This window comes from Poecile atricapillus, chromosome Z (genome assembly GCF_030490865.1).
Source record: "Poecile atricapillus isolate bPoeAtr1 chromosome Z, bPoeAtr1.hap1, whole genome shotgun sequence".
Taxonomy (NCBI): domain Eukaryota; kingdom Metazoa; phylum Chordata; class Aves; order Passeriformes; family Paridae; genus Poecile; species Poecile atricapillus.
This window is the reverse complement of record NC_081289.1, coordinates 61,293,034-61,315,771: the sequence shown is the minus strand read 5'-3', so window position 1 is coordinate 61,315,771 and position 22,738 is coordinate 61,293,034. Positions and strand designations below refer to the sequence as shown.

Below are 22,738 nucleotides of genomic sequence, written 5' to 3'. Positions count from 1 at the left end.
TCCCCATTTCCACTGAAGGCTCACTCAGAGGTGTAAAGTTTGAGTGTTTATTATTAGGTCTATGTGCTGACTGCTCACAAGTAATGGCAGTACTTATTGGTAGGACACCGTGCTCAAAATTCACCAACACTGGTAGTCAGAGGTGGGGAAATGGTTTTGTGGATTAGCTACTACTCCTCCTCAAGCCATGCCAGGTGTCTTCTCTACTGCCCAGACACAAGACTCAGCTGATTAAAGCACAGTTTAGAGGTATTTTCTGTTATTAAGGAAAGTGTTGCATAAATTCCAGACTGAAATGTATAGTCAACTTGCTGCACTGGCGTTTACCTTAAGTTTAAAATGTAACTGCATAAATCAAACATTTAAGGGCTACTGCTAAACTGATGTTTGTAAAAGACTTCAGCATTCTCCAGGGCTGTGGTCCCTTAGTGTCTTCAGACTGGGGCATGTGTGTGGAGCAAGCTGTGGCTATGGGAGAGGACCAAATGTGGGTGAGGAATTGAGATGTGTTGATACATACTCAAGTTATACTCCAGTCATCTTTGTATGTCCCAGACTGCTTATGAAACTTCATTTAAAAGCTAGGAAAAATAAGCTTTGAACTTTTTTTTAAGTACATAGCCAGGTTAAGCTTGACAAACATTTTATAATTACAAAGCCATTAATAGGTTGCAAGAGCTGAATACATGGCTGGTGTTTATAGGCTCTATCCTGCAAAACAATGACAATCTATTTTATCTATGTTAGGTTCATTTTGCTGATACAAGCAGCTCAAAGGATCATAGCATGCCTTGGGTTAAAAGGGGCCTTTAAGACCATCCAACCCCCTGCCATGGGCAGGGATACCTTCCACTAACCAGATTGCACAGAGGCCTGTCCAGCCTGGCCTTGGACATTTAGAGGAATGGGGTATCCACAACTTCTTTTGCCTTTAAAATTTAGTTTTGATACAGTGCCAGGGGAACAAATTCACCTAGAGGTTAACTGAGAACTCTGTGTAGCTTAGCAGTTGTACAGACAAAGTTGCATGTTAGGGAGTAATCTGGTGGTTGCATTTGCATGACCTAGTTTCTGCACTAAGCTCCCATTACTCTGTCCAACTTGAGCAGTTATGTCCAGCTTAATGCACCTGTCCTGCAACTGTGCAACAAAGGATCTTTGACAGATGAACAGAATGGCAACTGTTTACTATTTCTATAATATTTTACCTAGGAGCATCATAAAGTACGGTTCAAATGCCTTATACATATCAAGTAATGAGAAACAATTTGGTTACATAACAACAATAAGCACTGGGAAACATAAATTACAAAATCTGCCGGTCATAAAAAGCTTGATATGAAAAGATTGAAAGGATGCTGACTTTTGTAAGGGAACAGCTGAAAGCTCTAACAACTGGTGTCAACTTCCCTGGGAATAAGTCTTTTCTCCTCCTTCCTACTAGAGTTTTCAATCAGAAACTCTGTTATGATGCCCTATGCTTTTAAAAATCCAGGTAGTAGACATAGCCAACCTTCTTGAAGAGAAGGTAGTAGTTTTTCCCGTGCCCTTTAGGCTTTGCCATTTGCCTGCCCCTGTGTCCTGGGCTCCAAAACTCCAGAACTGTGTCCTAGCTCTAAGGTAATTCAGCCTTCTCCCAGCTTCTCCATGGTTTGCTCAGTCTGACACGTTTTTTAGGTTCTTGTTCTGTGTTTGACTGCCTCCAGGCTAAACCTGTTTGCTCAAGACCATGTTCAAATGGCTTTTGAGTATCTCCAAGCATGGAGACTCCCCAGCTTCTCTGGAAACTTGCTTCAGTGCTGGATCACCCTCACAGTGAAAAATTGTTTCCAGATGCTCATATGGCATCTCCTGTTTCAGTTTGTGCCCATTAGCTCTGATCTTATCAATTGACACCAGTGAGAAGAGCCCAGCTCTGTCCTCTTTGCACCCTCCCTTCAGGTATTTATATAAGTTGATAAGATCCCATTGAGACTTTTCCAGGCTAAACACCTCCAGGTGTCTTTCCTCATAGGAGAGATGCTCCAGTCCCTTCACCAGTTTTGTGGTACTTGAATCCTATCAGATGCCAGCAGCCCAGCATATTGCAGCGTCAGCCAGACTTCTAGTCACAGCATAGCATATGCTACGCCTGGGCCCATCTGTGCTAAGGTTCCTGGGCACAATGGTTTTGAGCACTCTGGTAGGATTTTCTTAGGAGTAAACAATGCCATTTGTCACTTCTACTGTCAGACCAAAGGATGTTACCATGAGAACATGCTGCTTCACTTCAAGATAAAGACAAGGACAAGCTGGCAGTGTAATTGCTGGTGCCAAGTGGGAGCTGCTTGCAGGCTCCTCAGTGAAGATTAGCTGACAAAGTTTATCCTGCACCCAGGAGATAAGTGCGGTGCAGCACAGGCCTGAAGGCCAAGCTCTATGTGCAGCACAGCCCAACACAGTGTATAGCACAGGCCCATGGCCCATGGCTGGCAGCTGTTCCACAGATCACCAACTCCATAATGCATAACAGTCTTGCAGCTGGGGTCACTGCAGCTGCTTGCTTTTTGTCCTAGGACCAGCTCACTAGACAACACCGCTGACTACAGAGAGGTCCAAGGATAACTAACTCAGACTTACATGAATAACTTCTAGATGAGATGAGTCTCTTCTGCTGACAATGCAGAATAATCCCCACAACACTGGGTTTTTGCTTCATTGTTCTTTATCCATTAATTATGTCATGGTCTCATGGGAGAATGTAGCAGGTGGGATTTTTTCTTTAGTTCATCATGTGTGAACGTACCTTGCTTAGATGAGAGTGTGCCTTTCCCAAGAGGGAAGACTTTTCCAGGCTTGGTTATTTGCCTAACATCTTGCATTAATTATACCCTATCAATCTCAGTTTCTTCTTATTACTACAGCTCCCTTGAAGAGCCGCATCACATACCAATAATGCTTATAAAATTTCTATAATAATATTCCATGCATCCATATACATGGTGTGTCTCTATTCTGTCTGTCATGTTCTGTCCTGTGTAATGCAGTGTTTCACAGCAGATAGCAGAAGGAAGTCAGAGCAGTGTGTGGCTTCTCACTTGTTGGCAGGTGTTTCACTGCAGAGACACCATTGCTCTATGAATACTTGTGTATTCATATCACAGTGCATGGAAAAAGTTACACTATGGACAACTAAGCACTGTAGAAACCCAGAGCAAAACCAGCCTTTGCTCTAGAGGCTTTGCTGTCTACACTTCCTCCTCCTTCTGAAATAAGGTGTCACTTCTCATCTACAAAACTGAATAATTTGGGATCATTCTAGAAGAGGGAAACTGCCTTGCTCAATTTGTTACACTGCTGTGATAAAACTCAAACACCTCCCAGGCTGGACTATGCCTGGTGGGACTGGCAGTCTAGAACCTTGTCCAGAACAGCGCTTTGTTCTTTCTTCAATTCATTCTTCATGCTCATCCATCCAAATAATCCTTTTATCATCAGTACTGCCAGAGGTAGTTTAAGAAAAGGAGAGTATTTTCTTTTCATTTGATTGATTCATTGCAGGTAGTATAATTATTTCAGAATGCATTAGCTGTTAAAATTTTGTAGAAATTGTTTGGGGTTTTATTTTAATTATACATGTGTTTTTGTGTGTTTTGTGTCTATCACAAGATACAAACAGGCTGAACTGAATAATTATGTGAATTGCTCACCTTAAACATTTAGGCCATCTGACCAGTTCTAGTAATATTCTGTCTATGATCTTGGTAATAGTGAAAAATAATGAGATAAGATGATAGCTAAATATGAATAGCAATTTAAAGGCTTCTTTTACCTTTCTGGTTATTATTTGCTCCTAGATTGTTTATTTGTAGAAATGTGCACAGCTTTTTGTGGGGGAGGAAAAAAAAAAAAAAGGGAAAAAAAGGGCCACAGAGTGATTTTTTTTTCAGCCTTTGATACCAAGTTCTAATTATATACTTTTAGAATTCATCCTTTCATACTGTGCATTTCATTTTCTGTTAACTATATTCTTGGTACTACAGTCTTTAGCACTCTGGTAGGCTTTTCCACTAGGTAACTGATCTATCTGAAATATTTAGAGGATGTTTGTGGCCAGTTATGAGTGGAGAGCAAAGTTCAGTGTAGGGTAGTTTAAAGACAGATCAATTATTTATATATTTAGAACAGTTACTGAAACTTTAGCTGGCCCTAAAATCCCTTGAACTAGACAGAGTGTGATAAACAAATAGCCTGTTGTGGTTTTTTAAATTTTGATAAATATTATTTATTATTTTTTAACTCTTTGGTGATAGCACCTTCTGTTTGAGAGCAGTGGATACAACAATACTTAAAAAGAACTTAATTCACATTCATTCAAGGCATTTTATTTTCTCAAATTTGTAGTGGTGGTGCCATCATTTTTGACTGTTTATTTTATTAATGTCATTGAAGAATTACTAAGAATTCAGTTACTTTGATTTGTGGAGGCTGTTGTTTCTTGTTGATCACTGTTGATCAAGATTTGCTGTTAGTGAAAACTGGAAGTTTTACTATGAATCTAAACCAGGAGCATTGCAATAGCTGGAGTTTTTCTGAGGTGATTCCAGACAAAGTGTAGCAACTCATAAAATTATGATATTGGCAAGCAAGATGATAGAAAATTCAAATATGGAGAGTATCCCCTAGATAGTCAGGCAGAGATCTTGAGCTTTTGGAAAATGGTCCAAAATATCTATGTAGTATGTAAAGGGAGCCACCTAGAGTTAACCTATAGGAATCTCTGCATATAAGTGTATGTGTGATCTTCTGCCACTTACTGCAGCTTAGGTGCCAAACTGAGAGCTAAATGTTAAACCCATTTATCTCTCCTGAGAGCAGGCACCTAAATAAGATTAGAACCCCCTTTAAATGTTTTTATAATGCTAGTAAAGAGTTAGGATAGTTACTGGATTTTATCTTGGGGAGCATTGGGGAAAAAAAAGATTGGTATTAAAGTCTCCCTCCTTCCAGTTGAGAACTCTGACTGGTATAGTATATAATTAGGTTCTTTCCAATAACTCTCTCTTTGGACACATGGTTCCTGCCTCTTAAAAGTAGTTTTCTTATAAGCCATTCTTGTTTTCTGCTAGTTAATTAGTAATTGATGGGGTTTGTTACTCCACTTCAAGCTGGGCTTTTCTGTAATTTTTACAAACTAGGTGGGGAGAGACATGCTTGGTATTACTGGTGTGTTTAGCTGGGAGGCCAGAAGGAAAACCCAGCTGTGCCAGGAAGCAGTGCTGGTGACTCAGTAAACAGCATGGCACCAAGTGTCCTGGCATAGTGTGTTTGAGTACTGCTTTCCCTGTTTTGCTATAGGTTAAATCTCAGAGCTGCTAGTCATTACAGGATCATACTTCACAAGAGTAAGGTATTAAACCCCAGACAAATTATACGATAGGTAACTCTGTCCTCCTTGCCCTTACCTGCAGCTTCACCTAAATTACCCGCTGACTTAAATCTTTCTGAACACAGGTGGAGTTGCTCTTCTGTCCCAGAGGTGGCAGCAGTTTGGAGCAAGTGAGGTGATTTCTACACATGCAAGAAGTCAAGCCCTTTGGGACTTTAGATGGAGAGCATTGTGGATATGTAATAGCTCATTACTTCATAAGGTTACTTAATGTTTAGAGTTGAGATTTTGCAATATCACAGTTAATGTAAGTGGTTCACTGCACTTGGTGCTAATGTTCATGCAGCAGCCTAAAGCAGTACTCTTGCCACAATAAGCAGGGAGCAGAACAGTGAGCAAAGAGGAGCAAGCAGTACTTGCATTTGACTTGTGGTTCTGGTTTTGCTCCATCTGGGTGCTTGCCACAACAGAGATGACCAAATATTTGCAGAGAGTTCAAATCCTCTGCCCTTCCCATCCTCACCCAGTTGGTGGTGAAAGTAGTTTAACCACAGGCGGGTACAGACAGTTCACTGTGGATGTTTGCAGCACTAAAACCAATGCAACTGATGCCACCTTGCATGTGAATTTTAGTTTCTATGGCAGCTTTAGTTCTGTAATTCTTCATTTGTTGCACTGTGAATTCCTTCACATTACTCTGTGGTGTATTTTAGGGACTCTCAGAATACCAATGGATTAATCCACCCTTCTGCAGACACCTCCAAGGGAAGGAAAGAAATCTGCTTAGGTATCACACATCTCTGCCAGGCAAAGCCTTTGCATGACTGAGACCTTCCCACCACCCAGGCTCAGAGCTTTTTAGGGAAGAAAACTGACCACTTTTTAGCACACTGTGAAGTTGTTGGAAGCAGTTCTTGGTGGCAAGAGCAAGCTGCCTGGAAGCCTTCTCATTGCTGGCCCACTTTTGACTGCTCCTCCCTATCATCATCCCCTGGCACTACAGCTTTAATAAGACTAGTATTGTTTTAGCAGATGAACCCAGAGGGAGTTGTGGAACACTTGGCACAGAAAGCAGGACAGAGTCTGGAGCCTGACTGTTCTTTGGCTCTGACTTTCCCTTCCAAACTCAAACTCCCACAGACTGTTCCTGTGGTGTTTCCAGTTTCCAAGAGCTCTCAGCAGCTTTGAGACAGAATGGATATTTGTTCTTCACAAGAAATGCTTTGACCAGCGAAGGAATTGGTCAAGTGGATGTCTTAGGTTGCCTTTGCTGTCTAAACCTGAATGGCCTGATACCTTTTAGAGAGCTGTGAAACTATTCTTTCAGTTTTCTTTGTTTTGGGACTAGGAGGATTTTTGGGTCCTGGGCTGTACCAGAGGCTGGGCACAGCTCATGATGTTGTGGCAATTGGCCATAGCCATTCCCCAACCATGACTGGGGACTCTGGCTTCAAATTGGAGAGAGCTTGTCTATTAAGACATGGTATTACTTGGTCTGGAATTACAGTGACTAAGAAACTGCTTCACATACAGCACAGCCTTGTACTTGGCAAAGGGAGGCTGGTGCTGGGAGGTTTAAGGTGACCAACCCTTTCAATGTGTGCTACTTTGCAATTCAGAGGCGGTGCAATTCAGAGGCTTCAGCTTCTGAATCCAGCTGTTATGCCCAGTCCGAATTCTGTACTCCAGAAAAGTAGGGAAAGAAGGTTTTCAGTGCAAATAAGGTTTTCAGTGCTCTCCTGTCTGATTTGTGTGTCTCCAGCTACACCATGGAATTCAGTTTGAGCTGCAATGTTTTTGTTACAACTTGATTTTAACCTGTGTGTGTTTAAATCAATTTCTAAATCTCTCAAGAATACCAAACTTTGAACAGAGGATAGCTCTGCTAAGTCCAAGTGAAAGCATTCAAAATGGGCTATGAAGTGAATATTTATTCTGCCTAATATGTCATTGTGTTTCCATGCTAACACTACCCTTCTTGTTACCATGTAATCAACTGTTACGGAAACAATACATTGTCCCTAAGGTAAGTTTAGAAAAATGTTCACCCACAATATACCCACTGGATAAATCCACTGTGTTTTAACAACATAGTGTTTAAAGCCTTACGCTGTGTTCACAGAGCATCAGCAAGATGTGCTTACTTGAAGCCATCCTCAGATTACCAGTTTCCCTGTATTGTTCCTCAGGCCCTACATGTCCATTGGAACACTACGAGATCAAGTCATCTATCCAGACTCAGTGGAAGACATGCATGAGAAGGGCTACCAAGATCAAGATCTAGAGTCTATTCTGCATATGGTTCATCTGTACCACATAGTTCAAAGAGAAGGAGGTAAATTGCATATTTTTATTAAAAACTTGACAAAATCTGTCACTTGTATGTGTGTCAGTGTGACTGACCTTTACTGACTGAACTGGCAAAACTGGAATCAGACCTTTATGATTGTGGGAGCTGCACAGACACATGGTTGTTGTTCCTGATGCTAACAGAGGGGGAAGAGCTGAGTGCTCCTCCCCTCTGCAGTAAATCCATGCCCAAGTTGAACATCCTCACTATCATGTGATGGCCTGTCTTTTCCTGGTATTGTGGGATCACTTACCCTCCTTGATTTTCATAAAAACTGTAACGTGTCTTAAAACATTGTAATGTCACTGACTATATCAACTTGAAAGCAGATCTGCTTTCACCTCCCTAGTTTGTGGGATCAGCAGGGCTGTGTGCCAAGAGAAGGAGTGTCTGAGACCACCCCACCAGAGTGAACAAGTTAAAAACAGCCAAGCAATGCTGGCTGACAGTAGAATGTTGCCATCTACTGCTTGCTGTTTAAGTTGCTGTGTGTTCTCAGCAGTGTTTGTTCTCAGAGTTAGTGAGAGTGTGTATGTATATATGTATATATATACTATCACTATAAGCGTCAAGATGCTAAAGGCTTCTTTTGTATCTAAGGAACTGCAGCATTTCATGGCTTTTTTTCCTCAAGCACAGCAATAATTCTTACCCTTTTGTTCCTATCAGACACTAATCTCTAGTTTCAATTTCTTCCCCATAATTCCCCTGCTTTTAAAACAGACATAGGACAACATTGGTAACATTTAGAGAGAAGAAAAAGGATCTTCAGACTCCTTTAAGGGGTGTGCTGAATGTACCAGCTGTCAGTGCTGGTTTTGGTCAGGTACCTTCCTTCGTGTGTGCTTGGTGAGCCTCAGGACTGTTCTGACAACACAGAGTAGTGCTTCAACCACTGGGAATCCCAAGACAATGTCTAAATTCCCATTCCTGGATGGCAGCTGGTTGTTCTGTTAAAGAGGCAGAAGCTGTCTTTTTTTTTTTAAAGTATATGTGGATACTTCAGTCTTTTCTGCACATTTTAGAGTGGGAATTAGTAATCGTTTGCAACAGCAATTGTATACCTAAAGATACTTCTCCATCATGAGTTAATGCTTCTTTGTTAAGAATCTAATAAGGACTGTTGCAATAGAAAATAAGAATCTGCTGTCATTCTGATTCATGTTATTATTCAAATCTGATCCTAAAACACAAGTAGGCAGAGCTAAACTCAGTGACTGGAACAATTGGAGAGAAGGCCTCTCCTTCCTACACTGACACTACAACTATTCCTGTTAATATTCCTGAGTCACTTACTTCACTAAGTGATGTGCCCAGATAGCAGAAGAACAAGCAGGAATGTTTGAACGGGGATCTAGAAAACGAGGAGCAGTTAAATTGTGAAGTGTGCGCATTTACTGTGCACTGGTATGTGTGGTTGGACTGCACAACATGTGACCCTTGGTGGCCAAAGCTACACCCCGGCAGTCTCTGAGTGCGCATCGTTGTGGTTTCTGACCCTGCAGCTAACTGTGTAACTGGTGACAGGGCAGTCACTGTGCCCCATGTCCAAGATGCCTTGGCTACAGTCACTGAAACCCCAGGTTTGGATCAGTCTCATGCTGCTTTCCATGCCAAAGAAAGTATTTGTTACTGTTCTTGCTGTTCTGCCTGTCTGACTGCGCATGCACAACACGCACAATCTATTACAAAGTCTAGAGGACACTGTTAATGTTCACTGGTGCTATATTGAAGCTCAGGATAAGGGCACATTGTGCAAAAGTTTGCATAAACAATTGTTGGGGAAAAATGTCTTGGGTGATTTGTGATCTAAAGCGACAGAAGTGGACAAAGCCGGAAAACAGGGAGATTACCACATACCAGGAAGTTTTTAGGACCATAATATACTTGTTCACTTTTCTTCTTTGGCATTTGCAAGAGACAATTTCCAAGGCAGGAGCAGAGGGGAAATCTGTGACATATGATTTGACACGTTATATGGATTTTATATGCTTGGATGTTTTTAAAGCTGCCCCGGTCTGGGACAAGGACTCATATTCTGGGGTTTTCTGAACCAGCAAGACAGAGAAATACTTTCTGAAAGTGAACAGTTGGAATTTTTTGTTTATACATAAACTAATATTTTTTAATTCCAATTTTTATTTTATTATTTTGCTTAAAATCATATTTTTAAATGAAAAATATCTTTATTAAAAATGGAACTCTTTTCTTTCTGAAATAATGAAAAATCTCATATAAACCTCTTGTGCTTTAATTGATCATGAATGTCATGTGTGTATAAGCTGATGCTTTGCAGTTTTGTGTTCTGTTCCTTGTGGGCAGTTATAAAAAGCTAGATGAAGCCAGAGGTGCACAACTTTGACTCAAATTATTTGTTCTGGCATGACGTTATTGTTTTTAGCTGAATTACTTCCACATTGCAGCAGTAGAAGGATCACAGCATTCCAAGTATTATGTCTGACGTTGTTTGTGTTGCTGCCAGTGACAGAAATTCCTTCTTTTTCTAGCATTAAGGTTTGACCCAGCTAGAAGTAAATAAAATAAATAGCCCAATTTGGAATTTAGCTTCCATGTTACCCTCATGATACATTTTTCAGTTGGTATCAATAGAATACATGAAATCCACCAAAACAGCAATCTCCCTCCCCAGCCCCATTGTTCTGGATGTTCCTGAGCCCAAGGCCTTGAAGAACCCAGTGCAGTGGCTGTTGGCAGTAGCCCCCTTGCTGCTGGGGGCAGAGCTCCCTTTCCACTGAGGCCCACACTAATGTTTTTCTCACCACCTGGACATTAGACAAATGCTGTTTTGTTACTTAGCTTTTTATTATCTGTAAGGTTCCCCCATCAACATCTGCAAAGTTGTTAGCTCTACCAGAACCATAATTTCATACAAAATAAAGGTTGTATTCAGCGTGTGTGGTGAAAAAGCATGTCCAGAAATGGGGGCTAAAAGCATGGAGATGTGCAATGCATATTCCTAAAGTAGTTCCTTCTGACCTGCTTTGAAAACCTGTGTATATTTAGCAAGTGTCAGTGGAGGTGCAGCCCCAGGCTGCTGACAGCCTGTCACACGAGAGGAGCCATGAGGCCGTGGAGCTGCGCGGTGCACGCGTGACTGGGCCTGTCTGGTTGGGGCCGATGACATTACTGAGCAAGTTCAACCTGTTATGGTTTCTCAGCACCCCAGATTATAATTATTCCTCATTATTTTGTGCATTTGTCATATCTTTGGATGTTGTCCAGGGAGCCTTTGTGCTAGGCCACGTATAAACAGATGGACAAGCCCATTTCCTCTCTCTGAGATTATTTCATCTGATCGCTTTAGCCCTGGATTTGTTTTTGTTACTGGTACCAGCAGGAACTCTGGAGAGCTCTGCCAGCTTTTCCAGTGGCTCTGAAATCCAGAGACAAATCCCTGCAGTGTCATGCTGAGCTGAGGCTCATGCAGTCGATGGTCTCTTTGTTCCTTGCTCAGCTCCAGGTTGTCCTTGCATATTCATCCTGCACAGCACTGGGCTCTTTACATACGCTGTGAAAGAGACTTCCATGCCCAAAAACTCGGCAGGGGTCGACTCTCTGGCTGTGGTCTGCTATGTCAGCCTTTCGTCCTTCAGTCCATGTCTGATAAGGTGCATTGGAATGTAGATCTGAAAAAGGAACTTAAGCTTTTCATGGCAGCTGAACGCTCAGTCTTGCATGAAAATGCAAGGATTCACAAGGAGGAAGAATACAGAGGGATATGGATCCCAGGAGTAACCCGTTTGGGTTTTGCCAAATACAGCTTGCATTTTCCTTCAGAAAACTGAGATTAAAGGAATTATAAAAGAAGCCATGCAAGAAAATGAAATGCTGCTATCCTGAGGCTATCACTAGTGTTTACTGGCAGCTGTATGTATTTCTGCTGCTGTTACTGTGCCCCAGTACATTAAACATGCTCTTTGTCTTACTGGCTGCAAAAGCCATAACAAGAAGGTGGGCAAGGAATTTGGACTCTGACAGCCAGGATTGTGCTTGTACTTACTAAGAGACTTGTGCTGTATTCATGGGCGAGCCATTTAATTTCTTCTTTTCTGAAGTGGATGTAGTTATGCGTGACCTAAGCCACTTGGCTGATACTTCCAGAATGCTTAAGCACCTTCACTGACCTGTGCCATGTCAGCAGGAAGAAACAGGAGACAAGTAGGTGCACTATTGTTTGCAGACGGGGGGAGTCAGTTAGTGTAAGTTACAAATGCCTAAGTGTTCAGAAAAAAATATTTAGACACTAGAAAAGAGTTTTTTAAAAGGGATAATACAAAATTGCACACTTCCTTTTCTGTTGTTTGAGGCATTCCAGGTGGAAAATAGGAGAGTTCAGGGAGGCTGCCAGGCAGAAGAGGCAAGATGCACGTCATATTCAGTTAGAATAAAAATTGAAGTAACCACAGAGAGGACCATTGTATCCAGATAAACAGAGGCTAAATCTTACACCTTTAGAGAAAATAATAAAATTATTTTGCTGACAAGAGGATGCTTCTTTTTGAACTTCATTCCCCTTTTGTCTTTTAATAAGCCTTTATAAACCAGCTGATCAGGAAGAAACTGTGTGAACACAGGCACTGCTTCCCCAGGCACATGTGCACACATGCACACCCACCCACACCCTAGCTCAGATCCAGGTCCTGAAGCTCGTCTGTATTCTCACCTTAAAAATAACAGAACATAAGCAGCAGCTTGATTGTTGTCAGAAGCATAGCTGTTTCTATGGTTTCTTGAAGAAATGTTTCCATCCCTTGCTAGAACCCTTTGCCAAAAGGGAGCGCTCCAGGTGTTTTACAGTGCTTTTTGGAAGCTCAGGGTGTTGGTGGAACAGCACTCCAGCTCTCTGAGGTCCCAGCACTGGGACTGCTCAGCAATAGGAGCCTGTGTGTATCTGTTCCCTTTACCAGAGAGTATCCAAATGGTGCCTCAGTTAATCACTACACAACTCCATCCTTACTGGGAGCCTGCTGATAGAAAGCACTGTATGTGCTCCTGGGAGGGTACCCACTGGCATCCTTACACAAGAATGGAAGGAAAATAGGGAAAAACTATAGGATCACTAAAGGTGATATCTTTCTTGCATATGCCTGGTTTTTAAATCTAACTTTATAAATATTTATTAAAAAATCATTACATTATATATTCTAATTTTATGTAGAGCAAAATCTTGAAATTTAGTCTCTGTCATTATCAATTACTGGTTTTGGTCACACAGCCCCTCATCATATGTTTCACTGATGTTTTGTTCAGTCCTGCCAAGCCTTGGTATAGCACCAAGCAGAGGCAGAGCAGTACCAAGCCTTCTGCACATTCACAAGCCCCATTGTCTCACATTTGCTCAGCTATCAGAAATAACACAGCCCACCCTCCTTGCTTTATCTTATTTATAGTCTTTTCTGGCAAATATTTATTTTAAATTTGGCAGTGGCAGAAAAGGGGTTTTGGCTGTGTTATTAACTTCTTAGTTACAGTATTTCCGTGGCTGATCTGAAAAAATGTTCTCTTCCTGTCAGCCCAGCTTCATCTGCTTGTCTCATGAATAGATTATCAGTTGAGAAAAATGTCTTATCAAATTTTTTTCTACATCCACACTCTTCTTTTTGAAAACTCATCTATTTTGCTAGTCTATCCATTTGTATTGTTTGACTGAAAACTTATTTTCAATAAGGTAATTTGTCACTTTATTTTTTTCGGTAGGAGGAATTATTCATGCCTAAGTACTCACAGGACACCAGTCTGCTGTAAGATCACAGATAAAACGCCTCGTGCTCCTGTTGCATGTACCTGAAAGTGATAAAGAAATAAATCAGTTAGAGAACATGCAGAATATTAAATAAGGATACCCCAGGTTATAGCAGGTGTGGGTTATTTTTAAATAAAAGGTTGAAGGAAATTTTTATAGAAGATTCTCCTGTCTGCAGTTTTCCTGCCTGTCTGTGCACACAGATACATCACTGTGTCTGCAGTTGTGTTTCTGTTGGGATTGCTGACAGTTTTCTTCACCTACAGTAGTGAATGCAGTCTGACACTGCTCTTTATTTTTTACACTTTATTTATTTTACTTTGCTTTTAAATTTCCACTCATACCTTTCAAGAAGAAATAGAGAATTGTTCCATGAAGCAAATATGACAATAACATTACTAATTATATACAGGTCAAAGAGTTTTTTTCAAAGAGATGGTAAGTAAAGTTTTTTGACAATATCCACATGACTAAAAAGTCTAAATTCCACTTTCAAAATTGTCACGATTTAAGGGACATTTTTCCAGTTGATTGCCAGTGGATGGGAATTGAGGTATTTCAGAAGATGTGATTCAGTAGCCTGAGCAGTTGAAATGTTCTTTATGATTTTGGTTATAGATTGCAGAAGTGTTGCAAGTGAAGCTGCATTTCCTTCATAAACTTATATTGTCCTGACTAATTTTGTTTGCATTTTTTTTTAAAGGCTGGGATGCCATCATGGATTGGAAAGATGTCTTATCAGGAGGAGAAAAACAAAGGATGGGCATGGCCCGGATGTTTTACCACAAGTAAGTGTTATTTAAGAAGCATTTGAAAATGCGAAAGAGCTTTGCAGATTTCCTGTTAGAGTGGTAGTAGACTATAATCTGCATGCACAATGCAACACTGTCTAGCATAAGACCTGCATAAATCTTGTTGTTCATTCATACAAGCTCTGCCTTTGGTTTGGATAATGCTTCTTCAGCTTTGCATTTGGCAACATAGCATTATTTTTTTCAGATATTTCTTTCTTTAACATCTCAGGCACAAACATCTTCCTTCCTACAAATGTTGACAAGTGTGATGGACTATTGCAAAAAGCTCTTGGAGTTTGAAAGCCAACCTTTACCTTTTGATTTTGGAGACTGCCAGCACACAAAGGCAGCCCAGACCTTATATAGCAGCCGATAGGAAGCTTTGAGTTGGCTTTAGCTACTGCATAACTTGACGAGAGTACAAAATAATACTAGGTCAGACAGGACATAGAAGTTAGATCACTGTGTACTCAAATTGGCGAGGAAGTAAACCCCATTTTTCCTGGAAGTTGCCTTTTCACCTGAGTAATGCATGGAAACTTCATGTTGTTTCTAGCCAGCTTCCAGCTGTAAATAAGAGACAGCTGTCTGGCAAAAAGTAGGTCTCTATTTCCTGTCGTTCTTTCAATTAAACCTTGTACATGGGAATACTAGGCCTAAAACATAGAAGAATAATGTTCTTTATCTTCTTCTAAAAGGCCGAAATATGCATTGCTGGATGAATGTACAAGTGCTGTAAGCATTGATGTTGAAGGAAAGATATTCCAAGCTGCAAAAGCTGCTGGGATATCCCTGCTTTCCATAACACACAGACCTTCTCTTTGGTAAGTATATTCAGGACTTTATCATGATCCTTGCTTTTAGCTCTCTGACAAGCAGTGGATTGGCCTTTATTCTTCGTACTGGGGCAGTTGTTAAGTCTGCAGTTTCCAAGGTAAGTTATCTACAACAGTAGTGATGTAAATTAATTTAGCATGAATTTTTTTCATGATTTGAAAGGTATTTATTCATCCCTCTTATTTTTTTAATGTGTTTCACTTATTAATATGCAGATGTCTAAGAGGTAAATAATTAGTCTATGCCACAGCCACAACAGGTATCACCAGGTTTTTCTGTAAAGGTGAAAAAATATGTGAGGTATCCTGGGGAAGTTTAATGTGCAGGGAGGAGATGGGAAACATGTCAAGTGGTTAAACTATACTTTGTACCTCCATGGGAATATTATGTCTGTTTTTTTAACAGTTGTGTCCTTTATCTGCAGCATTTAGCTTCTTGATTTTTTGTGAGTTTGGTGGGGAAAAAATAGGATAGGTTAAGCATTTGATATCACAAAGGATAATATCCATGAAGTGGTAAATATTAGACTGGAGATGAGTCTCTTTTCAGTCCCATGTCATAAGCCATTGAGTTTATTAAAACTGTCATAGTCCCTGGATGGCATTTATAATCAGTGTTTTATGATGCATTTTACCTTCTATAATTTATAGTGATAAATTACTAAGTCATACTAGCAGCTCTGAGGGAACTCTCTGCTCTTCCTCTGGCACCTCCTGAAAAATGTTATGCCAGGTCTTGACAAACTCCACATGTACACCTTTGAATATTTTTGATGCACACACCCTGATACTCACTGAAAGATCTGTGACTCCTACACAGACTTTTTTATTTCAGCCCCTTGCAAACTGAACCATGCTTCAGGAATAAAGTTACCTTTAGCCAACCTTATAAGACACAGGGGAGCAAAACTTGAGTTTTATCAGTAGGATCAGGTGCATCATGGCTGTCTCTCTGTATTTGCTGCCCAGGAGGTAAGACATCTATCAGAAAGTGAGGTAAATAAAATAAACTGGGACTAGAATTCCTGAGGGAGGAACGAATCTTGTCTGATGCTGCTGTTCTGTCTCCTGGGGAAAAAGGCATCTGATGGAGTTGTAGTGAAGTCATCTGTAGCCACAGTGTTTCTAAGAAGGAGGCAGTAGGAGGGGGCCACCACCTTGGCCAGGGACAGCAAGTGATGAGTGGACCTTGCACGGCCCTGCTGCCCAATCCTGCCAGCATCCCTGCAGATGAGGGGCTCAGAGCTGGCCTTGTGGGCTGCAGGGGCAATGACTGTCCCAGCTGGGAGCCCACAGCAGTACTGTTGCTTCCAGCTGGCACGCGCCGAATTTCACTCTTGGGCTGGGGCAGTCCCGGTGACAGGCTTTGAAACACCAAATCCCACATGAAAGAGTGTCCTGGAATGACGAGAAATTGAAAAAAGAGTCTTACCCAGTGATCTAGAACTGGACAACTCAAATTCCTGAGAGGCACCTTTGAAAAGAGACACATACATCCAAATTTGCATGCAATAACAAACCATGTGTTCCCTGAGCCATTACTAATGTTTTAATTTCTCCTGCAGGAAGTACCACACTCACTTGCTGCAGTTTGACGGACAAGGTGGCTGGCGTTTCGAGCAGTTGGACACCGCTATTCGTTTATCATTGAGTGAGGAAAAACAGAGACTGGAATCCCAGCTTGCAGGAATTCCTAAAATGCAGCAGAGACTGAATGAACTGTGTAAAATCCTGGGAGAAGATTCAGTGCTTAAAACAATGGACAAAGAGGAATAAATAATTTATGGTTTATGTTTTTACAAGTATTTTTTTAGTTAAAAGCGTTACAAATTCAGCCATTATCCTTTGCATGCATTGTGACAGAGGCTTAGAGCATAACACAGCCAGCAGAAAATAATGCTCTGAATGCTATGTAAGACTTTAGTGTTTTAGTATTAAGGAGGAAAGTGGTTGAACTGTGAAAAGAAAATAAGCAAGTGCACAGACTATAAGATTAGTCATTACAGCTTATGTTAATTCCTAGTGAAAGCCCAATTCACTGCAAGAAACTACCACAAACTTAGGCTTTTTTTGGTGAATTTTTGCCTGAGACTTGTCCTGCAGAATGTGCTCTTGTACCAGGTCACTGTGTGCGTATGACATGCCTGCTACGCAGAGCAACCGGGCATGACACTCAGGCATGGAGCACAGCAGGGGCAGTATCTGGGTGAGTATGCAGATGCATGCAAAAATCTCATTTGAGTATAAGAAACATTCTCTCAGCCCATGTAAAATAAGACTTCTGTTCTACTACTGTATAGTATACATGCCTTTACCTGCATTTCCATAGGAAATAACGTAATAGGCTGACCAGAAGACAACTGTCTGAGCAACCCACTGCCCTCATTACAGAGAAACAGGGACAGAGCTAAACATGTAATATACTTGTGTTTTATGCCATTACACATAGCTTCAGAGGCTCTTTGCCCTTCATGATACATCAGTTCCTTTGGGGGATAATTTATGTCCCTTACTTGGTAACCTCAGGTGGTGTGGATGGAGCACTGGGCCTGGCATCAAGTGACTTAGTTTTCGCTTGACTAAATCATTCATGTGCTCTATGGGTCCAATCCAGCTGGCATCCATATCTGTCCCAGTTCCTCCATTGGCATAATCACAATATAGACACTTGTTTGTTCCATGAGACACTTTGTGATGAGAAGGACTGTAGGAGAAGGAAATGGTAGTTTCTAACAATATGCTGAATTCTCAGGCATGGCTGTCCTGCCAAATGAAATGTTCAGCATTTATAAAGGTCTGTGAAAAGTTAGAGCATTTGGTAACCACTAATGAATATACATGCCATATTCTGGTGGAGTGGCTGAACATTGCCCTCCCTGTGAAAAAAATGCACTGGTAAACAGCCTTGCTTTCAGATGCACTCACTGATTGTCCCATCAGCTTTTCAGTTCAGGTCCCCAATCAGTCAGAAGGTGCTTTAACAGAACTGCCTGAGACTGTGCTGGCCTGAGTGCCTTGCTGAATACAAAAGCTGGAGAATTGGAAATAAAGATGTGAATGTATTTAAGAGCTCCTGTTCTCTCTGACTGCAAGTGCATGGCAAATGGGCAGCTCGGGAGTGAAAATCAGGAGGAGTAAGAGGCTTTGCAGGTGGGTAAATGAGCCTTAGCCCAGATGTAGCAATCCTTAAGTTTGTTGGTTCTTTTTTTTCCCCAGAAGTGTGATTTCTTAGAAGATTTCTGTCTGTTGTTCTTAGTCTGAGAGAAGAAGTGCATAAACTGCTAGGAACTGTTTGGAGAGGAGAAATATTTTAGGGGCATTTGCTGAGCTGGAAATGTTTGAGCACCCTGAAGTTAATATAAACTGTTTCTTTTTTCTGATTGCTTCAAGAACAAGAGGAATGTGAGTTAACTCCATCTGCCAAATCCCAGTCCAGTGCACTAAACATTAGCCCATATTCCTTCTCAGTGTGCTCAGCTTGCTGCTTGGTATGGCATTTGCACCAGAAAATGGAGCAAGTCTGCTCCCTCCATAGTCTGTGGCTTGAATGTAACCCAGTAACTTACCCTGGTGACAACAGTTGGCTCCTTTCATTAGTTTTTTCTGGAGAGCCCCCTGAGACATCTCACTGATACAGAAAGGAATGCTCCTGGGAACCTTTGAAAGGGCTGAAAAATTAAGGTTCAAGATAATAAGATGTGTCGTAAAGCGCAGATGGAGGTCACTGCTGGGGTGGCTGACATGTATGTATTTTAATTTGCAAATGTCTGTGCTTGTCCCTCTCCCTGAAGGTGAGCTTTCCCCTTTCTCATCTTCAAAGCAAAATTCATCACTGCTAAGGAAAAAAAGAAGTCAGCCAAGAATCTGTTCTCAGTGAGCATAACTGAGGTGACTGATGAGTGTAAAAGCTTGCAGGTTTCTGATTGATGTTTCTCTAAGATGAGATGAATCCGGGCACACCATGCACACACCTTTCCACAAGCCTTTCCCAAGCCAGGACCTGAGGTGGAGCAAGGGGCATTGCTGTTCCCCACCTCTCCATTTAGCACTTTAACATGTGGCTGGGAACTAAACCAGGGTTATCCACTCCCTGAATGAGTGGGATACTGAAAATTGCTGAAGAATTGGCCCAGTTTGGCACAGCTCCAGATATCCCACCAAAGCTCTGGCCCTGTCCTTTGACTTGCTGGGAGCCGTTGTGAGCAAGTGCAGCACCTGAAATCTGCTGTATGCCTTACAGAGATCAAAGCTGGCTATCCCTCATGGCACAAAACAAATCTCTTCTGAGGAAACAATGTTTAGCAGAAGAAAGTTGGTTTGCTGTTTTTTTTTTAAACGAGATTATGCATTAAACATACAAAATTTATAAATGTTACTGATAAGATTTTGATGAAAACTGACATCACACCAAGATCAATCTAATAGTATTTTCTTTGAAGTTTGACATATATTTCTTGGATCTAGTAATAAACAACCACTCCCATTCAGCTGTATAGTCTAAAATACTCCAGCATCTCACTCAGCTATTTATGTTCCTGTAGGCATAGCAAAAACAGTAGAGGCTGATATGAGAAGAAACTCTTCTCTAAACAGGAACTTTCTGAGTGATACTGAGCTGGATTTAGAAGGAATTTCTGCACTGGTGGCTCATTATTTTTCCAGTTAGTTTTGTGTCAGGAAGAGAAGCTGCCTGGAGGTATTTTCTGCAAACCCATGTTGTTCCAAGGGCTAATTGAGACTGGAGTCTCCATTTCTGTTCCTGGAGAGTTTTACAGGGCATAGTCCAGCTCATTTTGTGCTGCTTCAGGCCCAGCCTAGCAGAGGTGCATGTTCCCTGCTCAGGAATAGCTCAGGGAGACACTGTTCTGGAGCCAGGGCATGGGGACCACATGGCCCTGGCAGTGCAAGAGAGTCAAAGTGGGACAGGATGCCTTGGGGGAAGATTTTTTTGTGGTGCAATGAGAGCTGCTTTTGAATGTTCATTCCCTTTTTGATGTTCAGTAGCTGTGGCTCCCCAGGAAGCTGGGGAAGTGTCTTTTTGGCCTCCTTTCTACCTGTCATACCAATCTGGAGCTAGCCAGACCCCATCACGGTGTCTGTGTGTTCAAGGCTGAGTACTGCCCAGTGCTGAGCACACCCAGCCCTGTGAGCACCCTCTCACCCCCCAGGCTCAGGGCAGACTGGATTGCCTGGGTCTGTTGGCACCTAGAGAAGTAGAGATGATGAGCAAAATTCATACCTGCCTCAGGCAGGTAGTGTCTGTACAACAAAAATATGATTTCTCCACGTTAGTGTGTTCAGATAATGGAAAGTGGTTTTGCAAGAATCTTCAGAATGAAAGGACACATTTTTTGTGCATGGGATTTCACTATTTTAACCTGGGAGGAGTTTCTTTTTCACTTAGTTTTGGGGTCAGACTCATTCCTGGTTTGGACTTGGAAATCCTCCTTCTGCAGGGACAGAGAACCCCACGTATGTTTCAATGGAATATTTCAAAAGCAGTGGGATTTGTATTTGAGTAGGGAATTAAGGACTGGGTATTAAATGGGATATTTTAGAGAAAAATCTTAAAGCAAATGCACACATCTGCAGTCCACTCAAACTTATGAATGGTGATAATGCATGTCAAAGTCAAATTTCTGAGCCAATCATATAAAGAAATCCCCCTACTGAGCTGTCCATGAAGCTTAGGAGAACTGAACTGTTAATCAAATGTGTCTTTGTTTTGTTTATGTTTGATATTAATGCCTTTTAAGAGCAGACAATTTATAAAGCAATAAAATATGCTTTACAGTTGTAATTTATTCCGACCTCAAATAAAACATGTTGCATTTACTTTCAGTTTACGGTATTCCCTATGAGTCATTCACAAAGCATTCAGGACCTGCCTGCATGTGCTCTGGGAGTCCTTTCCCAGCCCTTGTTTCTGTGAAGGAGCAGGAAAGCTCAGGGTGGATGCTGTGCGTTTTCAAGTTAAAACAAGCATTTTATTCCCAGGTCAGGCTGGCATCAAAGGCTGCTGTGAGGTTTCTCATCTTTTGTGTCATCCACTTCAGTGTGTACCTGATTTGTGACAGGAAGGTGACAAGAGCTGCCACCCCTTGCTGGGGCTTTCTGCCAGGGGACCACACCAAGCAGTGAGCCAGAGGACCATGGCAACATCACTCCCAAAGGCTGTTGTTGGGGTTTTTGTAAGATACAGTTACGCACAGAGCATCAGTGCCACAAAAAAATCAACAAGCAAGAAGTCACAATGGCCTAGCAGAGGAGTGAGTTTTTTTCTTAGGGAGTATGAGGACAATGGTTGCCTCCTTAGCAGCCTTGACACAGAGCTGGCTTGTGTCCAGCCCCTTTCCAGCTGTGTGGCAGGGGATGGTGAGGTACTGTGTGGTACAGGACGTGGATTACGCAGTTGGAGAGCCAGTGGAGATGGTCACTTGAGAACTAGATTCTTATGGATGTCTAGAGTTCTGTCCCCTGTGCCTCCCTTGCAGCCACTGCACCCACTCAGAGGGAGAGTACCGGCAGAGAGTGAAGTCCAGGACATGAGGAATGCGAAATCCATTTTTGGAGGTCTCTGGGTGAGCTGTCGGATCAGGCTGGGGCTCATGCATCACTGTAGTGGAGAAGGTGAGCTGAAAGCTGAGGTCGCACTTCAATTTCAGATTTTATAACAAGAAATGCTTTGGTGTCCACTCCTTGGAAAGCATTTCTGCTTTCTGATCAGGAGCACTGGTGGCATGGGTTTGATGGGAAGCACCAAAGTCCTGAGCCTCTGCACAAGGGTTAGGTATTATTCCCAGAAGAAAGAGAACAGCAAGACTTGCATCATGGAAGCTAAAAGGACTCAGGAAATATTCAGAGCAAAGGTGTTCAAAGACTTTCCACATGTGAAATTTTCTGTTAGGTGGGGAGTATCTGGAAGAACATCTTAATGCTGTCTCTGTGTGTCTTATTTCTGATTACAGCTCATTCTGCTGCACCTGCTTTGTGTTTTTTAAATTAGTGTCTTTAACTAATGTGATACCATCTCTGAGAGAGTAACAGTGACTTTTCAAAAATACTGCACTGACTCAGTGCAAGTCTGATGCATCTGAACAATCTGGTTTTAAACAGGTAATTAAAAAAGGGAAAAAGAGATTGTGATGGTAGCTGATGCAGGGCTGAGGAGCCAGCTGGGTCCTGGGTCTGGGCTCCCAGTGAGACACCAGGCTGGGATGAGCTCTGGGAAAAAACAGTCCAGGAGAGCCCATGGGAGGAGCCAGATGTTAGAAAAAGATAATAATGAAACCTGTATAGGAAATAAAGTAACTGTGCAATAGTACATTAGTTTTCTTTTCTTGTCATCAAACATACAAAGGCAAGCTGTCTCTGACACAGCATTTCTAGGATAACACAAACAAAAACCCAAAACCATTAATTTATTGATCAACTCTAGTGTGAAAAAAAAAAAAGTCATATAAGTTATTTAGATTGAAATGTCTTTGAAAGAGAGTTTCATTTCAAATAGATCAAATTCATATTGCCTTTCATAAAGACTTGAATCTTTGGGAATTAGAAATTATTCTTACCTTAAATAATATGATACTGAAGCAAACCCAATCTATTTAATATTTAAGCAACCAA

At 41.5% G+C, this 22,738-nt stretch overlaps 1 protein-coding gene across 1 annotated transcript in view; it reads left to right on the top strand.

Annotated features, from left to right (window-relative positions):
* Positions 1-20,953, top strand: part of LOC131592862 (ATP-binding cassette sub-family D member 2-like) — a 42,071-nt gene extending 21,118 nt beyond the window's left edge. The window contains exons 7-10 of the mRNA XM_058864701.1: positions 7,558-7,703; positions 14,186-14,270; positions 14,975-15,100; positions 16,678-20,953. Of these exons, the coding sequence (XP_058720684.1) occupies positions 7,558-7,703; positions 14,186-14,270; positions 14,975-15,100; positions 16,678-16,888 (568 nt within the window). The 3' untranslated portion in view covers positions 16,889-20,953. The remainder of the gene's footprint in view (positions 1-7,557; positions 7,704-14,185; positions 14,271-14,974; positions 15,101-16,677) is intronic.
* Positions 20,954-22,738: the final 1,785 nt, after the last annotated feature.